This window comes from Elephas maximus, chromosome 1 (genome assembly GCF_024166365.1).
Source record: "Elephas maximus indicus isolate mEleMax1 chromosome 1, mEleMax1 primary haplotype, whole genome shotgun sequence".
NCBI lineage: Eukaryota > Metazoa > Chordata > Mammalia > Proboscidea > Elephantidae > Elephas > Elephas maximus.
In genome coordinates, this window is record NC_064819.1 from 173458570 (window position 1) to 173482449 (window position 23880).

The 23880-nt window shown below is 44.0% G+C and overlaps 1 protein-coding gene across 18 annotated transcripts in view; it reads right to left on the minus strand.

Annotated features, from left to right (window-relative positions):
- Window positions 1-23880, minus strand: part of SCML4 (Scm polycomb group protein like 4) — a 164948-nt gene that overhangs the window by 22507 nt on the left and 118561 nt on the right. For 14 of the 18 annotated variants that reach the window (XM_049898868.1, XM_049898526.1, XM_049898617.1 and 11 more), the window contains one exon: window positions 10413-10712. In XM_049898868.1, coding sequence (XP_049754825.1) covers window positions 10413-10712 — 300 coding nt within the window. Of the gene's footprint in view, window positions 1-10407; window positions 10713-16041; window positions 16522-23880 lie in introns of those variants that run through there. The other 4 variants (XR_007519031.1, XR_007519038.1, XM_049899206.1 and 1 more) reach the window with 2 other exon arrangements.

Below are 23880 nucleotides of genomic sequence, written 5' to 3' on the forward strand. Positions count from 1 at the left end.
TTGTTGGTCTATTGTGAGGATTGTTTGGAATGATGTTGTAAAACATTCAGTAGTAAGAATTAATCAAAAGGTAGTTGCTATTCTTATTATTCTCTGTAATTCCATAAATGACCAGTAGATTCATCTTTCTAAATCCCATGGCCATCGGCTCACTTCATGTTCAGAAGTGCCTGGTTTCCAGTTACCCACAGAATAAAGCTTGAGCCAGACATGGACACCAAGCAACCTTCCAGTCAATTTCCTTCAGCATCCTCTACTTCCCCCAAATGAATAGCTTGGCTCTTTTGGAAACCCTGGTGGGTGCAGAATAATGTCCTCCTCCCCAAAGATGTCTATGTCCTAATATTCAGAGCCTGTGGATATGTTGGAAACTCTGGTGGTGTAGTAGTTATGAGTTTGGTTGCTAACCAAAATGCTGGCAGTTCGAATCCATCAGGCCCTACTTGGGAACCCTCTGGGGCAGGTCTACTCTGTCCTATAGGGCCACTATGAGTCGGAATCAACTCAACAGCAATGAGTTTTTTTTTTTTTTTTGGTTTTTGGTTTTCTGGTCACAGTGTTTTGCTCATTTCATCACCCTCACCTAGAGCGCTATCCTCATTCTTCATTTTCGAGCTGAATTGTCTGTCTCAGCCAATGCCATACCCTATCAAAGCAATATCCAACCCACAGGAAACATTTCGGTTGTAATAACAAGGTCATATTTTCTTTGTTTCTTGATTCTGAATCCTGCAGCTTGGACCTAACTGAGATCGGGAATTCTATAGCATGTCCTGTTAAAGGCAAAAGTCAGAAAGCTTTAGTCATCTGAGACATCTTAATAGCACTTGGTGATTATATCTCAGGGAAGAGCTCTCATATTTTCACCTGAGTAGCAGCAAAAACCAGGGAAATGTGTCCTGGGAGCATACCCGCTTCAGAGTCCCCTGGCAGAGGCAAAAGGTATGATTTATCAAGATAGCAAGAGGCCAGGTAGGTGCTCACATAAAAGAGAAGCCTGAGAGGTTTGTCATGTCACTGGTACCCACCCTCCTACCTGCAGCCTTATGTAGCTTTCTGGCTTATGTGGTTTTAAATCCTTCTAATTAGCACCATAGAAGAAAAGTCCATTTCTAGGTTCCTTTCAGGGTTTCTGACTTGGGTCAAACTGTCTTAAACAGCTGTGGTTTCTTGATGCCAACTGCTTTCACTTGGGATACAATTTCAGAAAACTACTGAGTACCTCTGGGTGGAGGGGCCTGCAGCAGACCACCATGTGAGAAATGGGAGAGGAGGCCAAGGGCTTTCTCTTCCACCTTAATACAATACCATTCAGTTCAGCATGACTTATGTCCATGGTTTCCAAACATTTTCAGCTGTGCAAGTTTGCTCAAGCAACACATACATGGAACCCCGCTCTGCAACTGTGAAGAGGCAAAGGTGGTGGTGAGGGGGTGGTGGAGCTGGAGTCTTGTCTGCTCTCTTCACTTCTTCCTCAACCCCTAGAAATCCAGAAGGGACCCTGAAACCCATTTAGCATGTTTTGAAAATTCCTGAGGTAGTTTTGAAAGACACAGACCTTGGGGTCCATTGAAGTAAAACACCTCGCTCAACACTTAATTTACCTTCTTTCGACCCTCACTTTCTTCTGTAAATTGAATACCTATTTCTTGTAAATAATAAATTATACATGTAAACATAATAAATTATAATTAATGTGTATGAAGTATCTGGCCCATAGTAGGTGTTCAATAAATGGCAGTTTACTATAAGCCCCTTTGCTGGGGCTGTGGAGCTTCAAATATGAATAAGAGACCTCATGAAGATGAGTGTCTGGTCTCTCTTATGGGTCAGGATAGAGTAAGTGCTAGAGGAAATGAGTAAAAAAGCTCCATAGGAGGAGAGAGGAGGGGGTGTTTCTAATTAGGAGGTGTGGCTGAGGCTGCCTGTTGCCTACCCATCATGTTTTTTCTACTTCTTCTTTTGTAATGTTGTTGTGTGCTGAAAAGTCGATTCCGACTCATAGCGACCCCATATGGCAGAGTAGAACTTCCCCACAGGGTTTTCTTGGCTGTAATCTTTATGCAAGCAGATCGCCAGGTCTTTTCTCCCATGGAAGGGCTGGTAGGTTCCAATTGCCAATTTTTGGTTAGGAGCTGAGTGCTTAACCATTGTGACACTAGGGCTCTTTTCTTTTATAATGAAAAAGAAAAAAACCAAATCCGTTGCCGTTGAGTTGATTCCAACTCACAGCAACCCTATAGGACAGAGTAGAACTGCCCCATAGGGTTTCCAAGAATGCCTGGTGGATTCGAACTGCTGACCGTTTGGTTAGCAGCCGTAGCTGTTAACCACTAGCCATCAGAGTTTCCCTCTTTTGTAACAGAGTCCCTGATTTTCAGAGGGTTTGTGGTTCCTTGGAATTAAAACCATATTTCCCAGCTCCCCTTGCAGCTAATGGCCATGTGACTAAGTTCTAGCCAACGAGATGTAAGAAAAAGCGGAAACCTTTTTCAGAGATGCTGGCACTACCCTCTCCCCCTCTTCCCCACCCAGTCCATTCATCTTGCTGCTAAGAATGTGGGAAATGGTTAGTTCTTTCCAGTATCTGAGGTTCCTTTAAGCACCCTGGTTAAAAGGAATCTCTGGAAGATTAAAGAGTTAATGTACCTACAAAGGGTGAATAATTTCATTTTTTTCCATCAGGTTCATGAAGTCTCAACAATGATCTTCAACTGCTCCTCCCTGCAGCAGCTTTACACCAAGAAGGCAGAACGGCTTTTTGATTTTTAAATACCCCACAGCCACATGAGGCCCTGCTGATTAGGAGCAACTCTGATTTTCAGAGTATCAGGCAACAGTCTCTCTAATATTTCTAAATTATAAAAAAAAGACAACCAATATTCAGGACACAGTTAGTGATTTGCTTGGAGAGAAAGACAGCAGGCCCTGGCAGGCTCAGTTTCTCTCACCTCATCAAAGATCCTGAGAAGCAGAAGTCCTGAGCTACTGAGGCTCTCCTGGGGTGCAACTAGGGCTCCAACAGCGAGGGCTTTCTCAGAGCTGGGCTGTGCCTCAGGGTCTGGGCCTCCCCAGGCGATCACCGTGTAATTCCAGAAGAATAGAGGACAGAAGGGTTGTGGAAGCTCAGATGGGGGGTGGGGGAGGTTTCCAGAGCTCAGCTGAAAGGAGGCAGTGAGGGACTGGGGGTAGGGGAGCAGGAAGATACTTTGAGACCTTTTGAAGGGTCCTGGGTTCCACCAACCCAGGGGCACCAGGAGAACTGAGAAGGGGCAGGTAGTTCTCGAATAAGTGACAGAAGTTCTCGCTACCCAAAGCGTGCCTCCCTCATACTGCTTGAAATTCTGTGCTTAAGACATAGTGCCTGAAATTTCACCACCTAGATAATCTTGGAGGACAGTGGTGGTTCAGTGGCAGAATTCTTACCTTCCATGTGGGAGCCTTGGGTTTGATTCCCAGCCAAGGCACCTCATGAGTAGCCACAACCCATCTGTCAGTGGAGGCTCATGTGTCGATGTGATGCTGAACAAGTTTCTGTAGAACTTCCAAACTAACACAGACTAGGAAGAAAGGCCTGGTTGATCTACTCCCAAATATTAGTCAATGAAAACCCTATGGGTTACAACAGTTCACCGTGCACGGGGTCACCATGAGTTGGGTGCCAACTCAATGGCAGATAATAAAAACAACAGATAAACTTGAGCCAGGGAAGGAGCAAATATCTCAGGTTGTTGTTGATAATTGCCATGGAGTCCATTCCAACTCATGGCAACCCCATGTGTGCAGAGTAGAACTGCTCCATAGGTTATTCGAGGCGGTGACAGATCGCCAGGCTTGTCTTCCTAGGCACCTCTGAATGGGTTTAAACCTCTAGACTCCCAGCTGGTAGTAGAGCACTTAACCATTTGTACCCTCCCAAAAAAGAAAAACCAAACCCATTGCTGTTGAGTCAATTCCAACTCAGAGTGACCCTATAGGACAGGGTAGAACTGCCCCACAGAGTTTCCAAGGAGCACCTGGTGGATTTGAACTGTCAACCTTTTGATTAGCAGCCATAGCTCTTAACCACTATGCTACCCGGGTTTCCATTTGCACCTAGGGAAGCCATATTCTCAGGAGTATGAGTTAATTCAATCAGGTTGCCTGTGATCACCACTCTGAAAAAGTGGGAATTGTTTGAGAAGAAGAGGTTGAGAGAAACAGACATTTAGAAAGCAGATCAGGTACAGAGGCACCAGGATGAGGGTTTTGACAACCAGGAGGTAACATGAAGGCACTGGGCACCATGAGGGATCAGACACATGGATGTTTATTAAACACTTACTACATGCCAGATATTATGCTAACTCTGGGATAGACCTCTGGAATAAATACTGCCTCTGAATTACTTGGAGCACTGGTGGCAGAGTGGTTAAGAGCTCAGCTGCTAACCAAAAGGTCAGCAGTTCAAGTCCACCAGCCTCTCCTTGGAAACCCTATGGGGCTGTTCTACTCTGTCTTATAGTGTAGCTCTGAGTTGGAATTGACTCGAGGGCAACAGGGTTGGTTTTTTCCTGAATTACTTTAAAATGGTTTCTACCAGGCCTTGTCCCCTTCTCTTGGTCTTAGAGATCAGATGGAACAATGTCTCTCCCCTTTCAAAAATGAACCTTTGCCCATCTAAAACTTCTGCCTGGCCACATGGCCCTGCATGACAATGTTGGAGTAGTTTTCAGAGAACCTGTACATTCAGGCAAGAGCCTCCACAGCTGAGGGAATCTGTCTTGCCGCTCAGAAATGCCTCCTTGTCAAGCCAGGGGAGGCTTGTTAGGGCAAGCCTAGTCTGAGAGGGGTGAGGGTCTTTGAGGTGAGTGTGGAGGATCTTGGAACATATTAAATAGCACATGTGTGCAGCTTGTCGGGGTCATTGGTGGAGGCATCCCAGGCTCAGAGCAGAAATGTGGCTTGCCAAAGACAATACAGCCAGCCGGCTGAGAAGCCACAAACGGGGAAGACGGAGACTCCCTGGTTCTTTGTCCTGGGTCTTCTTTCTTCAGATGCTGAGTTGATGAGCTGTGATCTGTTAAGGGCTGTGTTCAAATGACCTGTGACTACTCCAACTACTTTTATTGAACATGTATTAAGCTTTTTCTATGTAGTAGACCACCACTCATCTGTCAGTTTGTCATACTTGGTGATTTTCGTGTTGTTGTTATGCTGGAAGCTATTTCACTGGTATTATTAATACCGGCAGGATCACCCATGGTGGACAGGATTCAGGACAGCTTTCAGACTAAAAAGAAGGACCTGGCAATCTACTTCTAAAAAAAAAATTGTCTGGAACGTTGTCGGATGAAATTAGGAACTTCTGCAGTCTGAAATTGATCAAACATGCAATCAATTTGCATTGATAATTACTGGTGATTAGAATGCAAAAGTTGGAAACAAAGAAGAAGGATGAGTAGCTGGAAAATATGGCCTCGATGATAGAAAGAATGCTGGAGATCACATGAAAGAAATTTGGAAGACCTCTAACTGGCCAACAAACTGGAAGAAATCCATATATGGGCCCATTCTAAAGAAAGATGATCTAATAGAATGCAGAAATTATCAAACAATATCATTAATATCACACACAAGTAAAATTTTGCTGAAGATAATTAAAAAAAAAAATAGTTGCAGCAGTACATTGACTGGGGACTGCCAGAAATTCATGTTGGATTCAGAAGAAGGTGTGGAACAAGGGATATCATTGCTGATATCAGATGGATCTTGGCTGAAAGCAGAGAATACCAGAAAGATTGTTACCTGTGTTTTATTGACTATGTAAAGGCATTCAACTGTGTGGATCGTAATAAATTATGGATAACATTGTGAAGAATGGGAATTTCAGAACACTTAATTGTACTCAAGAGGAACCTGTACATGGATCAAGAAGCAGTCGTTCAAACAGAACAAGGGGATACTGATTGGTTTAAAGTCAGGAAAGGTATGTGCCAGGGTTGTATGCTTTCACCATACTTATACAATCTGTATGTTGAGCAAATAATCTGAGAAGCCAGACTATATGAAGAAGAACGGGGCATCAGGATTGGAGGAAGACTCATTTAACAACCCGTCAGATGCAGATGACACAACCTTGCTTGCTTAAAGTGAAGAGGACTCAAAGCACTTACTGATAAAGATCAAAGACCACAGCCTTCAGTGTGGATTACACTTCAACATAAAGAAAACAAAAATCCTACTGAGCAGAATTGAGAACCCAGATGTAAATCCATCCGCCTATGGTCACCTGATCTTTGACAAAGGCCCAAACTCCATCAAATGGGGAAAAGATCGTCTTTTTAACAAATGGTATTGGCAAAACTAGATGTCTATCTGAAAAAAAAAAAAAGAAACAGAACCCATACCTCACACCATACACAAAAACTAATTCAAAATGGATCAAATACCTACATATAAAACCAAAAACTATAAAGATCATTGCAGAAAAAATAGGGTCAACACTAGAGGCCCTAATACATGGCATTAACAGAATACAAACCATAACCAATGATACACAAACACCAGAATATAAGCTAGATAACTGGGATCTTCTAAAAATTAAACACTTATGCTCATCAAAAAAAAAAAAAGACTTCACCAAAAGAGTAAAAAGAGAACATACACACTGGGAAAAAAAGTTTGGCTATGACAAACCCAACAAAGATCTAATCTCTAAAATCTACAGGAAAATCCAACACCTCTACAAGAAAAAGGCCAACAATCCAATTAAAAAATGGGCAAAATATGTGAACAAGACACTTCACCAAAGAAGGCATTCAAGTGGCTAACAGATACATGAGGAAATGCTCATAATCACTAGCCATTAAAAAAAAAAAAAAAAAGCCATTAGAGAAATGCAAATCAAAACCACAATAAGATACCTTCTCACCCCAACATTACTGGCACAAATCAAAAAAACAGAAAATAACAAATGTTGGAGAGGCTGCAGGGAGATTGGAACTCTTATGCACTGCTGGTGGGAATACAAAATGGTATGACCCTTTTGGAAAAACAATATGATGCTTCCATAAAAAGCTAGAAATAGATAAACCATACGATCCAGCAATCCCACTCCTAGGAATATATCCTAGAGAAATAAGAGTCATCACACGAATAGACATATGCACACCCATGTTCATTGCAGCATTGTTCACAACGGCAAAAAGATGGAAACAACCTACAGGCCCATCAACAGATTAGTGGATAAACAAACTTTGGCACATACACACAGTGGAATACTACGCAACGATTAAAGAACAATGATGAATCTGTAAAGCATCTCACAACATGGGTGAATCTGGAGGGCATTATGCTGAGTGAAATAAGTCAATGACAAAAGGACAAATATTCTATGAGACCACTATTATAAAAACTCATGAAAAGATTTACACAGAAAAAGAAAAAATCTTTGATTGTCATGAGGGATGGAAGTGGTGGGGAGGAAAAGACACTAAATAGACAATAGATAAGTAGTAACTTTGATGAAGGGTAAGACAATACACAGTCCTGGAGAAGCCAGCACAGCTCTTCCAAGGCAAGGTCCTGGTAGCTCCATAGACACATCCAAACGCCCCGAGAGACCAAATTACTGGGCTGAGGGTTGTGGGGACCATGGTCTTGGGGAACATCTAGCTCAATTGGCATAACACAGTTTATAAGGAAAACATTGTACATTCTACTTTGCTAAGTAGCGTCTGGGGTCTTTAAAAGCTTGCAAGCGGCCATCTAATATACTCCACTGGTCTTACCCCATCTGGAGCCAGGGAGAATGAAGAAAACCAAAGACACAAGGGCAAGGTTAGTCCAAAGGACTAATGGACCACAAGTACTATAGCCTTCACCAGACAGAGTCCAGAATAACTAGATGGTGCTCTGCTACTACCACCAACTGCCCTGACAGTAATCACAATAGAGGGTCCCAGACAGAGCTGGAGAAAAATGCAGAACAAAATTCTAACTCACAAAAAAAGAAAAAAAGACTAGACTTACTGGTCTGACAGGAACTGGAGAAACCTCGAGACTATGGCCCCCAGACACCTTTATAGCTCAGTGATGAAGTCACTCCTAATGTTTTCCCTTTAGCCAAAGATTAGACAGGCCCATAAAACAAAACGAGATTAAAAGGGCACAACAGTCCAGGGCCAAGGACAAGAAAGCAGGAGGGGAACCCAAGGTCGAAAAGGGGAGAGTGTTGACATGTTGTAGGGTTGGCAGCCAATATCAGGAAACAATATGTGTGTTGTTTAATGAGAAACTAGTTTGCTCTGTAAACCTTCATGTAAAGTACAATAAAAGAAAAAATATACATAAAATTTTTTTTTAAAAAATCCTCACCCTGGACCAATAAGCAACATCATGATAAATGGAAATGGAGAAAATATTGAAAGTTGTCAAGGATTTCATTTTATTTGGATCCACAATCAACACTCACAGAAGCAGCAGTCAAGAAATGAAATGACGTATTGCATTGGGCAAATCTGTTGCAAATTTCTCTTTAAAGTGTTAAAAAAGCAAAAACGTCACCTTGAGGACTAAGCTGTGCCTGACCCAAGCCATGGTATTTTCAATCACCTCATACGCATGTGAAAGCTGGACAATGAATAAGGAAGATGGAAAAAGAATAGATGCCTTTGAATTATGATGTTGCCAAAGAATATTGAATATACCGTGGACCGCCAGAAGAACAAACAAATCTGTTTTGAAAGAAGCAGAGCCAGAATGCTCCTTAGAAGCGAGGATGGCAAGACTGTGCCTCACATAGTTTGAACATGTTATCACGAGGCATGAGAAGAGCATCATGCTTGGTAAGTTAGAGGGTCAGCAAAAAAGAGGAAGATTTTCAACAGATAGGTTGACACAGTGGCTGCAACAATGGGCTCAAACGCAGCAAAGATTGTGAGGATGGCACAGTGTTTCATTCTGTTGTACATAGGTGCTGGCTCTACAGTGCCTAATAACAGCAATGTACTGGGCCCTGTGCCAAATACAGTCGATCTGCATTTTTCTCAAGTTGGGTATTTGCCAATTCACCTACTTGCTAAAAATACTCAGGTGCTTTTGGCAGTCTTTAGTGGACATGCACAGGTGCAAAGGGTGAAAAACTTGAGTCACCTGAGGTGCATGTTGCCAGGTGAGGTTGTACGAGACAGTTTCTGTAGTCACTAATTCAGTGTTCAAGGATACTTTACAGAACATAAGGACCATGAATAATGAGAATGGACTGTACATGTGTGAACTTATTTCATTCTTCCAACAATCCTATGAGGCAGGTGCTACTACTATTATTATTATTCCAATTTTACAGGTGAGAAAACTGAGGCACAGAGAAGCTAAGACTTCCTGAAGTTCAGGCAGTTAGGAAGTGGGAGATCCAGGATTCCAGCCCAGGTAGGCTGGCTCCACAGTCCATGCAATTTCCACTATGCTGAAATACTGAAGCTTGATACTGATTTTTAAAAATCAAAATCTGAATGGACTCCAAACTATAGTGACGGCATTTTCATACATTGCATTCCAACAATTTTCGTTAGTGGGGAAGACAGAGGCGGCATTACAACCAGCATTATGGGAATTTCGCTTAACTTTGAATATGCCCGTGTATTTATACCCTGCGAGTGGCTTCCACTATGCAAGGGAAAACTCTTTACCAAAATCTAGGTACCTCCTTGACTCCCTTGGAGTTAAACCCAGTACCCAGTGCCATCGAGTCAATTCCAACTCATAGCGACTCTACAGGGCAGAGTAGAACTGCCCCACAGAGTTTCCAAGGAGTGCCTGGAGGATTCAAACTGCAGACCCTTTGGTTAGCAGCTGTAGCACTTAACCACTATGCCACCAGGGTTTCCCCCTTGGAGTGAAGTGCAGCAAAATGATCAGATCTTGCCATTTTGCCAACAGAATGTTAGTGAAGGTGATGTGCACCACTCTGGGCTCCAGGGATGTGTGCCTCCTTCTCCATACTCTCGTTCCCTTTCTGCCCACTGGAGACAGAGGGTGGAGGCCGTAGGGAATAGCAGGGTAACGAAATGGATGGAGCCTGGCTCTCTGAATAGAGATGCATCCATCAATTAGGAACACCCACCTTAGACCGTTGAACAAAAAATAAGGTTCTATTGTATTTGAGCCAATGTACAACTGGAGTCGACGGCACTGGGTTTTTTTTTTTTTTATTTCCACAGCCTAACCTACCCTAATGCACCATTATGTATGTTTATGGGTCAAAGGCTGAGATTGATAGCCTTGGACAATAACAAAAATCCGTGAAGGAACTTGTGGAAGCATCTACTTTCCCATGTTCACAGTCGTGCCCTCCCCTCCACATGCAGTGGTCCCAGGGCAAGGGCAGAGGAGGCTAAGTCATGGGGAAGCCAATGCATGCATTACATTACCACATCTGTTTCCGTCAAGAGAGGTCCCGTTTCTCTTGGGGCTGGAGGCTGGGGGCCTCAGCCCAGATGCCCAGGGGCTTCCAGAGGATAGCAGGCTGGTGCGGACGCCTCCGGCAGTGCTGGTGCGGACGCCTCCGGCAGTGCTGGTGGGGCCTCCCCCGAGCTGGCTGTCTCCAGAATTCTGCCTCTTGCAGTACAGCGAGGAGGAGGGGTGCAAGGAGCCCCTGTGGTTAAAGGTGGAGGGGTCCACACTGTAGCGGTTCATGCTGACAGGGTTCACCAGGCACTCTTCGGTGGCAACTAAGCAAGAAGGCAGTGCAGAGAAGCAGAGATCAGAGAGAAGTTCAAAAGGCCACCTGGGGCTCCATCTTAGACACCTTTCCCTGGCAGCACGGTAGCTACTCTCTTTGGGGAAAGGGGATGAGGAGAAATGAACCCCACAGCGTAATTCCCAAAAGTACATCCCAAGTAAATCAGGACTTTCTGTACTTTAAAGTACAGCCTTTCAGCCTGTTGAACTCTGTGTGCAAGCCACACCTGTGGCCAAATGATTTTTTATTTCTCCATTAAGGACAAAGACCATAGGAATTACAGGGGTAGAAAGAAGAAGGAAAATATTCTAGTAATTCCTACTCCTCAGTCTCACACATCCTCAAACAAGATCATGTCTACCTAGTCCCATCAATAATCACTGGTATATTAGGCACAATCAAAACAGATCTGATATTCCAGAAGAAAATGCAACAAAGTAACAAAAACAAACGGGTCCTCCAAGGTTGGCACTAGGTAAATGCGTTTGGGGCCACAGAGCCAAACGTCTTCTCTAGCTGAAAACAAAACAGTTGCGGTCTAGTCAGCTCTGACTCGTGGAGACCCCGTGTATGTGAGAGCAGAACTGTGTCCCACAGAGTTTTCAACAGCTGATTTTTTGGAAGTAGATCTCCAGGACTTTCTTCTGAGGGGTCTCTGGATAAACCACCACACTTTTGGTTAGCAACCAAGTGTGTTAACTGCTAAGACTTGATTTGATTAGGGGAGGTAGTAGGTCTTCTCACAGATGGGGATGCACATGGCATTTACCTGCAAATAGAAGTCGTTGCAGAAGTGCAGTGTTTTTTCAGGCTGGGGGTTGTGAACACATTCTAGAGAGTTTTGTATAGTCAGATCTAACAAACACTACTCTGGCCACAAGGACACAGTAAACTGAGCATCCTAAGGGTGTGCCCACTCCATGCCACATGCCCTGTGGCCAGTGCAGGGCTGCAAGATGTCTCCAGGCACCTGGAATGCTACACCTTTGCCTTGATAGGCCTCTACTGCCCATCTCTCCTCTCTGGGACAGAAGGCATCAGTAGGAAGAGCCTAAATAGGAACTGGCTAGGAGCTCTGGAAACCCTGGTGCTATGGCTGCTAACCAAAAAAGGTCGCCAGTTTGAATCCACCAGGTGCTCCTTGGAAATTCTATGGGGCGGTTCCACTCTGTCCCATAGGGTTGCTATGAGTCAGAATCGACTCAACAGCAACGGCTTTTGGTTTTTATGGAGCTCTAGTCTAGGCTGCCTCCTGAATGGAATGAGGGAGAAGAAAGCTAATACTTACCTGCATCTACTGTGGACCAGCACAATTCTAAGCCAGTGAAGTAGTAAGGCTGCCGTTACATTGCCTTTCTTGGAAAGTACTCACAGTCTGAGATACCAGACCTTTGGGTACCCCAAATGGCAGGCACTTGGGTGTATGTGAGGAATCTACACATGGTCTAGCACGGTGGTTGGCATAGAGGAAGCAGGCACTCAATAAATATTTACTGAGTAAACGTTTCAGCCAGTGCAGCGAGAAGACCGTCACTGCACAGAACATGCATTAAAATTCATGGTATAAATGGGGAGACATAAATTCTTAATCTGGGTTTGTGATAAACAATGACGAAATGTAACTAAACTATTTATCCTGTTTATTAAATATTGTAAATCTAAGTTAAATATGCCTATGTCATTCCGATAGTTTAAAGTAGAGAATGGAGATAGTTTACCGGTCTGCACTATAGTTGAAAAATACAAATGCAGATGAAAGATCATTCTTTTATGATGAAGTGTGGAAATGGCGAGCAAGGGAGCAAGCACATTACTGGTTTAAAAACTGCTGACAACCACAGGTGAGATCAAAGGTAATAAAAGCCAGCCTCTGGGCTACAATCCAAATGAAATAATCAGGAAATAAAACCGACTTCAGAGATCATCAAGCAATGGCTCTCCACCCAGCAAAGGATGAGGCAGTGATTCTGAAGTCAGCCTAGGTTGACAACCATGGAGACTAATCGCCAAGCCACCCAGACACAGCTTTGTGCAGCCAGTGGGTCCTGGGAAGACTGTGGGTGAACAGCATATTCAAGTGCACATGCCATGCTGGCTTTCTGAAATGACAATACAGACCTGTTCAGCCCCGATTAAAACAGCCTTTCCCTCATCTTTATAACGAGGGTTGACGACACCTAACACATAACTGAGCGTGAAAGTGACTCATAATGATGGCCATCGGTATATAACCACAGGACTGAAAAGGACCTTCACAAGCACCCAGTCCAGCATTTCCCGAAGTGCTAAGTGCGTCTAATGGTTGGTACATGGGATGACTTCAGGTGGTACGTGAGTGAACGTTATTTTATGTTAATAGTCATGTGTTTTAATTTACATGCAATACATTATCAGTAGCACATCAACCCATGGTTTTGCTGATACAACATCATTGCTTAAGATGAACCTAAAGTTAAAAGAAATAAATTCATTTAAAGGAATATTACGAGTAAACAGTTCTATAGGTGTTACTCAGACATAGCAAAAATCGTGAAGGTGGTACATTAGTATTTGGAGAGTACTGAGCTAGCCCCAACCCCTCCTGTCAGGCCGCGTGCTTTCTAGAGAGGAACCCTAGGTAGATAATTGATCCTCTTACTTAAAACCTTTCCTAAAGAGATTTTACAATGCCCTCACAGTTAGGCCATTGTGCCACAAATCTCACTGCCTGTAAGTTCTCTCTCACATCTAACCCCAACTCCTTTTGCTTTAGTTTAAAAAAAAGGGGGTGGGGAGTACTAGATAAATATCCTTTACATTATTCAAAGTCCCTGGATGGTATAAACAGTTAACATGTTCAGCTGACAACTGAAAGATTGGAGGTTCACATTTACTCAGCAGTGCCGCAGAAGAACGTCCTGGTGATCTACTTCCAAAAAACCAGGTATTGAAATTCCAATGGCGTACAGTTCTACTCTGACACGTGTGGAGTTGTCATGAGTTGGAATGACTTGACAGCAACTGGGATGCTATTCAAAAACATTAAGCCAGCCAACATACAAGCAGATGAACTACAGGTATTCGGAACTTCCAGTTGCTTAAGAATTTAGTTGTACCTTGATACATGAATTGTTGTTACCTAAATCCACTGCTTAAAGTTGATTTAAAAAAAAAAAAAGAAAGAAAGAAAGGGCCAAATCTGTACTTGGAGAACTACATTTTCCAAGCAGATTTGTGACTGGTAAGGAATAAGAGCCCTGGTGGCAAAGTGGTTAAGAACTGCGGCTGCTAACCAAAAGGCGGGCAGTTAGAATCTGCCAGCTGCTCCTTGGAAGCCCTATGGGGCAGTTCAACTCTGTCTATAGGGTGACTATGAGTCAGAATCTACTCAACCGCACCAGGATTGGTTTGGGTTGGTTTGGTGAGTGAACACCAGATGGGGCCAGCAGACCTGAGATGGTCTAGCACCATAGCCCTGTGAAGATACAACTCCCACACACACAGGCTAGTAGCAACCAACAGGGCTGACAGGTTAAGACATTCACGGTCATTTTCTCCTAGATCCTTAGAAAGCTCTTTCTCATTTGAAAATATGCTGTTTTGTCAGCCTGGCACCTCTCATTAAACAAGAAGATCCAACCCAGCCTCTCTCTAAACATTTAATTGCCACGGAGAATGTCAGCTAAGACAAGTAAAAAAAGAGAGGCTTTTTATTCCATTCTCTTCTATAACCCCTTGCCTCATCCAAGGGACTAATGATGCCACTTGTAAATCATTAGTCCAGAAAAAAGAATAATCTGCTTGTTGTACAACCACAAGAGCACGTTTAAACAGAAAGATAAATGTGCAGATGGCACATTCAAAGAAGCCTGCCACATTTTCAGGGTTTAGCGTCTTGGGAACTTTCAACAGAGCGTGGCGTTCCTTTCTTACCACTGCTAACCTGGTTGTGGATGACAGTTCCCATCAACCGCTGTGTACAAAGCCTGCCTATTAGTGAGGACAAAGAACACTCGAAAAGCGTTCCAGTCCACTCAGCCTCAAGGGACACCTGTTTGCCTATGACTCCTACCCATGTCTAAGCCTCCCTGTTTGGGGAACAAAGCCCCAGGGGTCTGAGTTCTCCCTCCTCCCTCCCTCACCCCACCAAGGCCTTCTGGGAACATCCCTGCATCCTTGGCTTTCAGTTTGCCTGGAGCAACCCATTTTTCCTGACACAGCCCCTGAGAGTCGTGCCTGAACGCCTAGAACACAGAGAACCTCCAAAGAGAAAAGCAGGAAGAGGAAGAAGGGCAAAAAGAGGAAAGCCAAGAGCCAGAAAGAGAAAGAGAAAGTTCCAAAGCAGCGAAAGCAGCAGACAGGGAAAAGGGGCCCGTGTGTAGAAAACTACAGGCACTCCCAAGCAAGCTTTAGCTCAAGTTTGGGTTGACCCCTGCTCAGAATTCAGGACCCAAGGCCCACTGCTTGCAGTTAAGTGTGCTTGCACTATTTATTTTTACTAAAATAATGAAACTGGCACTTGGATTTTAGGACAAAACGAAGCCCTAAAATATACCAATACCACCATCTGCAAATTTATTCTCATGTAATACCTAGTCATGTCATAATAGCCTCTAACCTCAGAGCCTCAGACACTATTCTTTCTCTCACACGCACACACATGGTCCTCCACTCTCCAATTTATTTCCCTTCATCAGTCGTAACTTCCCAATTGGTGGAGCAATGGCAAGGGTGAGCCCTTTCAATAATCATTGCAGCCACCTCACCCCAGGCTGGGAGACATTGCCTTTCTCCAGAATGATTGCCTGACTCTTAGCAGGTCTGCGTGGCCCAGCAGGCCACTCGACTCTGCCCAGACTGCTAGAAGGTCAAACCACTGGATCAGTGTCCAGAGCACCCCACGTGTGAACAGCTCAGCTCAACTGCTTAAAAGCCAGAAGCACCACAAATCCCTACCCTGAGCCAAGCTGTGAAAAGGAAGTACAGTAATACAGTCACCCTGATAGCACTGCAGACTGAAATAGCTGTGGAATAACTACTGTTGTTGGGTACAATCGAGTCGATTCCAACTCATAGTGACCCCATGTGACAGAGTAGAACTGCCCCGTAAGATTTTCTTGGCTGTAATCTTTACCTGATGTTTAACCAGATGCCACCTCCAAGAGAGCACAGCCAGGAAGCCCAGGAGTGTAGAAAAAGACATCTGCAAGGAGAGAAGCAGAAAGAGGAAGAGGGGCAGGAGAGAAAGGCCCCAGGAAGCGACGGCAGGTACCCAGTCAGTTAAACAGTTGTGCCTCTCCGCTTCAAGCCCAGGACACAGATGCATTATTGCATCCTACCTTGGGTGGCTGTGTCTCTGCCACCAGGCAGCCCTCACGCACGCTCCTCTCAGGTGAACGCCAGGTGCCAGCACGTGCTCAGTGCTCTGGAAGTCAGGGAGGACCTTCTGCCTCGGACATCTAAGGGACGTCTCTGGTGGTAGAAACCAGCAGATTTCCTCCCTGCCCTTCAGCACAGCCTTGCCAGGAGGCTCTTGTGGAGGTTTGCAGACTTCTCTTTTCTCAAGCTAGGTCCCGCCCCTTGTTCTTGCTCAGATAAGCTCATCACATTTTCCCTTAGAGCCCCCTGTGGCCTCTTGTCCCAGCCTTCCTGGTTCAAAGGGCACCAGGCCACACCACCTACGAAGTTTAGCATTTCATTCACCTCAATTAAATTTTCCATTAACTTGTTGTCTGGCCAGTATAGATTTTCTCTTTAAGCCTGTCGCTACAGTTCAGACGATTCAGCCCTTAGAATTGATCTTATGACTCCCTTCTGGACATTTTACATTTATATTTTTTCTCCCCTAATGAGATGCACAGAAACCAACCATAATTTTAATGCCTGACACTCAGACTTCCTTAGCCCTCTCTGACGTTTCTAGTTTGCCTAAGGCTTTGTTGTAAGGCTATGGATTGATTCCTTTCTTTGGAAATTTTGACCAAAGATGATTTTGACCAAAGTCAGCTGTTTGGAACAATGAGTGCCCTTTCAGTCTCAAGGGGAGAGAAAGTTCCGTAACCACCTTGCATAGGATCTTGCCACTTTGCTAAGCCTCTGCCCAAGGCTTAAGGGAACTCCCAAAAGGTAGGGGAAGGTGAAGGTAAGGGGCACCTCTGGCAGCCATGGCGGTTTCCTCAACAGCCCCCACACTCTTTGGTCTTTGGGGGAATTAAAAGAAGTCCTTAATCAGGAGTCTCTGGACAAGGGGACACCTTGTAAATTTCAGTTCAAAATGGACATCACAACGTTGGGAAAATTTCATGGTGCTTTCTAGGCATTACAGGTCCGTTCCAATTTAAGCTGAGAATGCATGTAAAAAATAAATTGTATCCTCTTCGAGAAATGGGAGTTTCTTCTTTAAAGCATGTGCTAAACCTGTGCAACATTCTTTAGAAAGTGATGAAACCCTTTTGAATAATAACTAACCATCCTTTCACTTATTTATTTTTTAAGGTGGGAATTTTATATATGGGACTTCTTGTAGTTCAGAAAAGTCTGGTAGGACAGAATTACAGGAGAATATGGTCTCCATTTTGGGGGGAACAGAAATAGAGAATAGTGAAGGGGTTCACCCCGAGGAGCCCCTCATCAACAGGCAAGTCAAACAAAGCTCCATTGGATGTTCATTCCTGTAGGGCCACCTGTCCTGTCTCAGCCACCCTGATCCCCACTCTGCCCCAGCTCATCATTTCTGAGGTTTACGCTCTAAGTTTGAGAACTGGTTTTCAGGATATAACTTGCTTTTGCTTTTCAATTTTTATTCTCCTCAAAAGAAAAGACATCAAATCCACCCAGCTAATTGCAGACATATGCAGACAGATCATACAGAACACCCTCCCTCTGATCCATTCACCTATCACTACATACGTATTGAGCGCCTGCTGTGTGCCAGGCACCAGTCTCAACCAGGATACAGACAGGTCAGTTCCCTGACAGGGGCTTTCAGATACCCTCATATATACCCACTTGTGCCAGTGATTCCAGATCAGTGCCATCAATCATATTTCTGCCTTTCCAGACCACCTCCAGCCACCTCCGTACATCTGACTCCTAGAAAGCCAGAAAATAGCCAGAACCCAGTCACTTAGTACCCAGCCAACCATTTACATACCAAGGCAAGAGATGCTATGACAGGTAGCCTTGGTTTATATGAACCCAGAGCAGCTAGAGGTGGCACCCAGAAATAGGGCCAAGCAGCTAGTCTTCATTGTTAGGGAAGGCTGAGGAGATGGCATCTGAAGAGCACCCCCAGAGTGCGAGTGGAAGGAGATTCAGGGCCTGCCTGGGTTCCTGGGGTTGCCGTTGCTGTGGTTCGCTGCCACCTCATTGGTATCCTCACAGAATGGCACTAAAAATCAGGACCAAATCCCAAGATGAGGGGCAAGGTCCACCAGGTTCTTCTTCTTAGCCTCTGCTAAATATTCTGACTCATAAGACAACCACAGGCTATGTTTGGCATCAGGTTAACCTAGAAGGATATGGGATGTGGATCAGTTTCCTATCCTTGTAGCAGACCAGGCAGCAGTCCACACAGCCATCGAGGATTCTTTATGGACTCAGGCAATGCATCAAATGCAAGGAGCTAAGATTCATAATTCATATTGGAATGGTGTGGGATTTGCTCTGGCTTAGAAGGTTTATGTCCCACAGGAGTCAAAATCTCTTGTAACAATCGCCTAGACATAGCTTCTAGAGTCCCTGCAAGGGATCTGATCTTTTACAAGAGTCACTGCACTCCAGGAAGCCCAGAACTGTGAGGTCTCTATTAGATGTTTATAGTTCGTATACAGCTCCTCCCAGACCAGGTGCAATTCACCAATCGGTTTTCTTGTTATCATAAACAACATTGCTTAGTAACATAATTGACATTGCACTGTTATCAGGTTACAGGAGAGTAAAGGGAACAGAGAAAGTTAACTTAAGGTCAAATTCTTATGCAGAAAGGCAAAGGGCTTTGTTTTTACCTACATGAGGAGATAATGTAATAGGCAGTTTCTGAGGTAGCTCTATCTCATAGAGAGAGATAAGATCTTGCCTCCTGGTATCCATGTCCTTATGTAATCCCCTCTCCCTGAGTGTGGACTGGACCTACTGACTCACTTCTAATGAATTAAAAAAAACAGTTGCCATTGAGTCAGTTCAGAGTAGGACTCCTCCATTAAGGTTTTCAATGGCTGGTTTTTTAGAAGTAGATCATCAGGCCTTTCTTTCCACACGCCTCTGAGTGGACTCGAACTTTCAAACTTCTGGTTAACAGCCAAGTGTGTTAACCATTTTCACCACCCAGAAAATCCTCTAATAAATAGAACACAGCAGAAGTGATGGGGTGTCATTGCTGTGATTAGGTTACAAAGGACTGTGGCTTCTATCTTTCAAGCACTCTCTCTCTCTCTCTCGTGCTGATATTCTCTCTTGCTTGCTCGCTTGCTCACTCTGGTGAAGCAAGTTGCCATGTTGGGAGATAGTCTCTCAAGAGGCCACTTGGCAAGGAACCAACAGCTCGTGGGGAACTAAGGCTCAACCCAAGAGCCTGTGAGGAACTGAATCCTGCCAACAACCACAAAAATGAACCAAGAAGTGGATCCTTCCCCAGTGGAGCCTTTGAGCTGCTGGTAGCCTTGTGACAGACCCAGAGCCAGGGAACCCAGGCAAGCTGCACTTGGATTCCTAACCCACAGAAACTGTGAGATAACAAATGTTGATTTTAAGCCACTAAGTTTTGGGGTAATTTGTTACACAACAATGAATAACTAATACATATGAGAAAAAAAGAGATTTGTTTCATCCCTCTTGGCTTTGCACATCAACATTGAAAGTTGTAATTATTAATTCACTGGCAGATAGGATATATCTGGGAATTCTCTGTCCAGTTCTCTGCCAGAAAGTTTGTTTTTATTTTGTTCTGTTGAAGCTTCAATTCAATGTGGCATGGTTTGCCATTTGAACCCTTGTTCTGATTCTCAGCCAGGAAATACTGGTGTCGATAACCTGCAGATAGTAGTTTAGGGCCCTCCAGAGGGGCTCAGGCCTTCCGAATCTCCAATACAGCCACTGTGGGTTCTGAAGGTTTTGAAATCGCTACTTCTTACATACTCAGTCCTTTTGTTTTCATTTGTCATTGTGCTCTTACACAGGGGCCATGTGTTCTGATTTATAAATCTAAGAGCTTGGTTACCATCCCCTTAGTTTTATCTAGATGTCGGGTCCATCCCCTAGACCTACTCTTCCGTCAGAGAGGCAGGAGCTCCTTTGGGCAGGCTCACCAGAGACACAGAAGGCCTTCTGCAGGTGACCCAAGTATAACTGATGGGCAGAGAGCCCAGGAGTCCCCAGCATCATCTGGCCAGCTCTAACATGAAGTATGAGGGTATCACTGAAGGACAGTTAGCCTCTTGGGACAAAAGAGCAGATTGCCGGTCCATTTTTTATTTGCGGAGAGGGTAAGGGGTTGGAGTAGCAGTGCCTTTCAGAGAATTCCCGAGGCTAGCTTTATAGGAAGAAGGATCCATATGGCCTTCCTCCCTGCCTCTTCTTCTTCTTTTTTTTTTTTTTAGAGGATCTTTTTCTCCTCCACACTCTCTTGTAAAAGGAGCTCTCAGAAACAGTAGAAAGCCTACTGTGGGTCTGCCATCATCACAATTCTGTTCCTCAAGTCTTGGCATTGGTATATTTGATCCACAAAATGATTTTACCTGTCATCTTGGACAAGAAGAGTGTTATCTTAATTTCTTCTGCTTTCTTTGAATAGATATTTCCTATTAAAATAGCATCAAATTAGTCTATATAATTCAATATTATACTATTTATTCTGTATTTGAAGTACCTTAGGAGGCTAAAATAACTTCATCGGAGCGTTCATTCGTTTATTTAATCAATAGTTATTGAGTACCTATCATGTGTTTTCTCAACACTTATAGAACCCAAAAGAGAACCTAAGTCTTATGATGCAAAGGGATCCAACAAATTACTGAACATTGTAAAACGTATTTTAAATTCTATAAATCCCAGGTTTTCCTCTAGAGGCCCTTTTTTAAAAAAAAAAGAAATTATTTTTCCCCTTTTAGTCCAATGCTTAAAACTATGTACAAATATAAATAATTGAAAATACAATAACTTTTCCTAAATGAACTTATGAGGCAGTGGGGGTTCAGTGGTAGAATTCTTGCCTCTCATGTGGGAGACCCAGGTTCAATTCCTGGCCCATGTACCTCATGCCCAACTACCACTCATCTGTCAGTGTGGAGGCTTGTGTGCTGCTTTGATGCTGAACAGGTTTTAGTGGAGCTTCCAGGCTAAGACAGACTAGGAAGAAAGGCCTGAAGATCTATTTCTGAAAATTAGCCAATAAAAACCCCATGGATCACAACAGTCCAGTCCACAACTGATCATCGGAATGACACAGGACCAGACAGCATTTTGTTCCATTGTGCATGGGATTGCCCTGAGTTGGGAACTGACTCAACAGTAGCTAACAAAAATAACAAAAACAAAATGAGCTTAGGTTGGCATACGGGCAGAAATAGGATTGAAAATTTGACAACAGTCCTTCCATTCTGTAAGAGTTCTAGCTAGGCTTCCACTGGCCCTGCCTGTCTGAAAATCTATAAGGGTTTCTGCATTTGCTACAGAATTTGTGGAATACCTTCTCTGACCTTTCCATCAAAATTTCCTACCAGGATTCTGAAGACCTGAGGTTTCCACTGGTATTTTTTCTCCTTCCAAATGACCATGCTCCACTGGAGAATCAGATGGCCATTTCATGTACTCCATGTCTGTGATGAGACAAGCATGGTACTGCAATATCCCCATCATGAGGCTGCACTGGGAGACAACCAGCTACTAGGGAGTCTAGAGTAGCATGCCTTCCTTCATGTCTTTTTTCTCCTCCATCATTCCATTTCTTACGTTATTTAAAATACAAGGTCAAACTATGCTCAATGCCTAGTGGAGTAGGCTACTTTGTGGGGTTTTGTAGAGATGAGAAAATTTTCCTAGTGGCCAGGGTTGATGGGCTTTGCATGCCCTATGGATGTCACCCAACATTGATGTAGCCAAAGGAGAAGGAAACCCCACAATTAGAGACTCAGTGCTCCTTGGGGTAAAGATAGGAAACCCAGAAGGAGAAAAGAGAATGAAACTGCTTGAAGCTTCCTCTTCAATTTTGCTAAATGGGAGGCTGGGATCTGTTTTGTTCCTTTGCGTCTTTGCTAGAAGAAGTGGTACAGGTGTGCCAAAGGTGACTAGTGAACACCCATTTTATTCAGTCAGCCTTCTGAGCCAGGAAATAGGAATTCACACCCTACGCAGCAAGTGTTGGGTAATAGGACCCCATCAACAGCAGGACCTAGGAGGAAAAGCAAAGCACCAGGGATGATAAGACTACGGCTCAGTTTCCTCCCCACTGCTGCCTTTCTGTGTGGTTCTGAATGGGCAGCCTCATCTCTGTGCACCTTAGTGCTTTACAGATAGTGGGAGCTCAAGAAAAGTTTGCTGACTGGCTGAATGGATGGGTCTATGTAATGAAACTCATGCCACTTGATACACCCTATTAAATAATCTCTTGCAAAGATAGACATTCTCTGTATAGCCATTCTCTGTAGAGCTATAATATTACATTAGACAAATTTGTAGTTCAACAAGGAAGCAGATTTAATTTCTAAATGTTGAGTGTACATGTTCGACTGTAATGGAACACTCCTGTAGTTTTCTAGTGCCTGTCTCAAAGACCACCAGCCAAGAGAGGTTAAAAAAAAAAAAAATCAATACTCAAGAAAAAACGCCCCTCCTCATCCCCTACCATCCATGTATCAGAGAAGATAACAAAAAGTAAACAATTTGTTCCCATCATGCTAAACCTTCAAAAGGCAGGAAACCGGCTACTAAATTAGATCTCGTAGAAGAGTTTAGCTATCATGTTTGTGGTTTCCAAAAAAGATCACCTACTCTTGGTAAGCAGACAATTTGTGCTGTTATGTTGCATAGGGTCCAACACAGTAAATATTGATTGAGTACTTGTTATGTTTCAGGCTCTGTTGAGGGCTGCATGGTCCTGACCCCAGGGCTTTCTAGCAGGGGATAACATCTGTACCCAGATTCCTGCAATATAGGGCAGAATTAAATGCCATTGTGGCTATGTAGCTCTACAGAGAAAATTTTGTGGGGAGAGCAGATGAACTTGGGGAAGACTTAAAGAGCTCCAGAGACACTGCTGCAGGTGGTTGCTAGCCACTCTCTGAAAATATCTTCCTTTCTTTTGCTTCTTCTGTGGAGCTGCAAACCTCCCCTTTCTCATGGGGGTTTGCACATGTGCCACCTAGCCCCAACCATTCTGCCTCTCTCATGCCTCTCTCTTCTCCAGCCCAGGACACCTCTCCTTGATGCTGGACCCTGGAACATACTCAGGGGCAAAATGTGTACAGGAGGAGGAACCATCAGATCACTTATTTTACTGAAAACCTGACGTAAATTGCCCTCTATGAGCAGGACTCTGCCTGCCCACACTTTGCCATTGAAAATGTGGCTCCTGGACCAGCATCATCAGCATCCCTGGGAGAGCTTGTTAGAAATGCAAAATCTCAGGCCTCACCCCAGGGCTCCTGGATCAGAATCTGCATTTTAACAAGGTCCCCCAGGTGGTTCGTTTGCACATTAAAGTCTGAGAAACATCAGGCTAAAGCTCATTTTTAATTGAGACTTTTTTTCTAAACACTCAAAGGTGAAATTTTCCCCATTTTTTTTTTTTTTAATCATCTCATGCCTCCCACCTGAACCATAAATATTATCACATCCATCTTCCTGCCTCCGTTCTCCTAAAGCACTCAGGCAGCTGGACAGGCCTGAGGCTGGTTTTCCCTAGATACAGAAAAAGGACCATTTGGAGAGAGAGTTTATATTTCAAAGATTTACGGAAGAGATTTGGAAGAACCCATTTCTCTGCTCCAAAGGAAGAGAGAACTTGCTTTTTATGTGAGATACTTTGTCTTGGTGCCCTCACCTCCATGCTGGGAGGCCCCTCGCTGCTGCCCAGGTCTATCCTCAGCCACTTCCAGTCTGTGGCTCTCAGCCTGGAAGGGACCAAACAGGACATCTTGTTCCTACTCCTACAAGTTTCCAGAGTTCCCTTAATGGCCCTAACA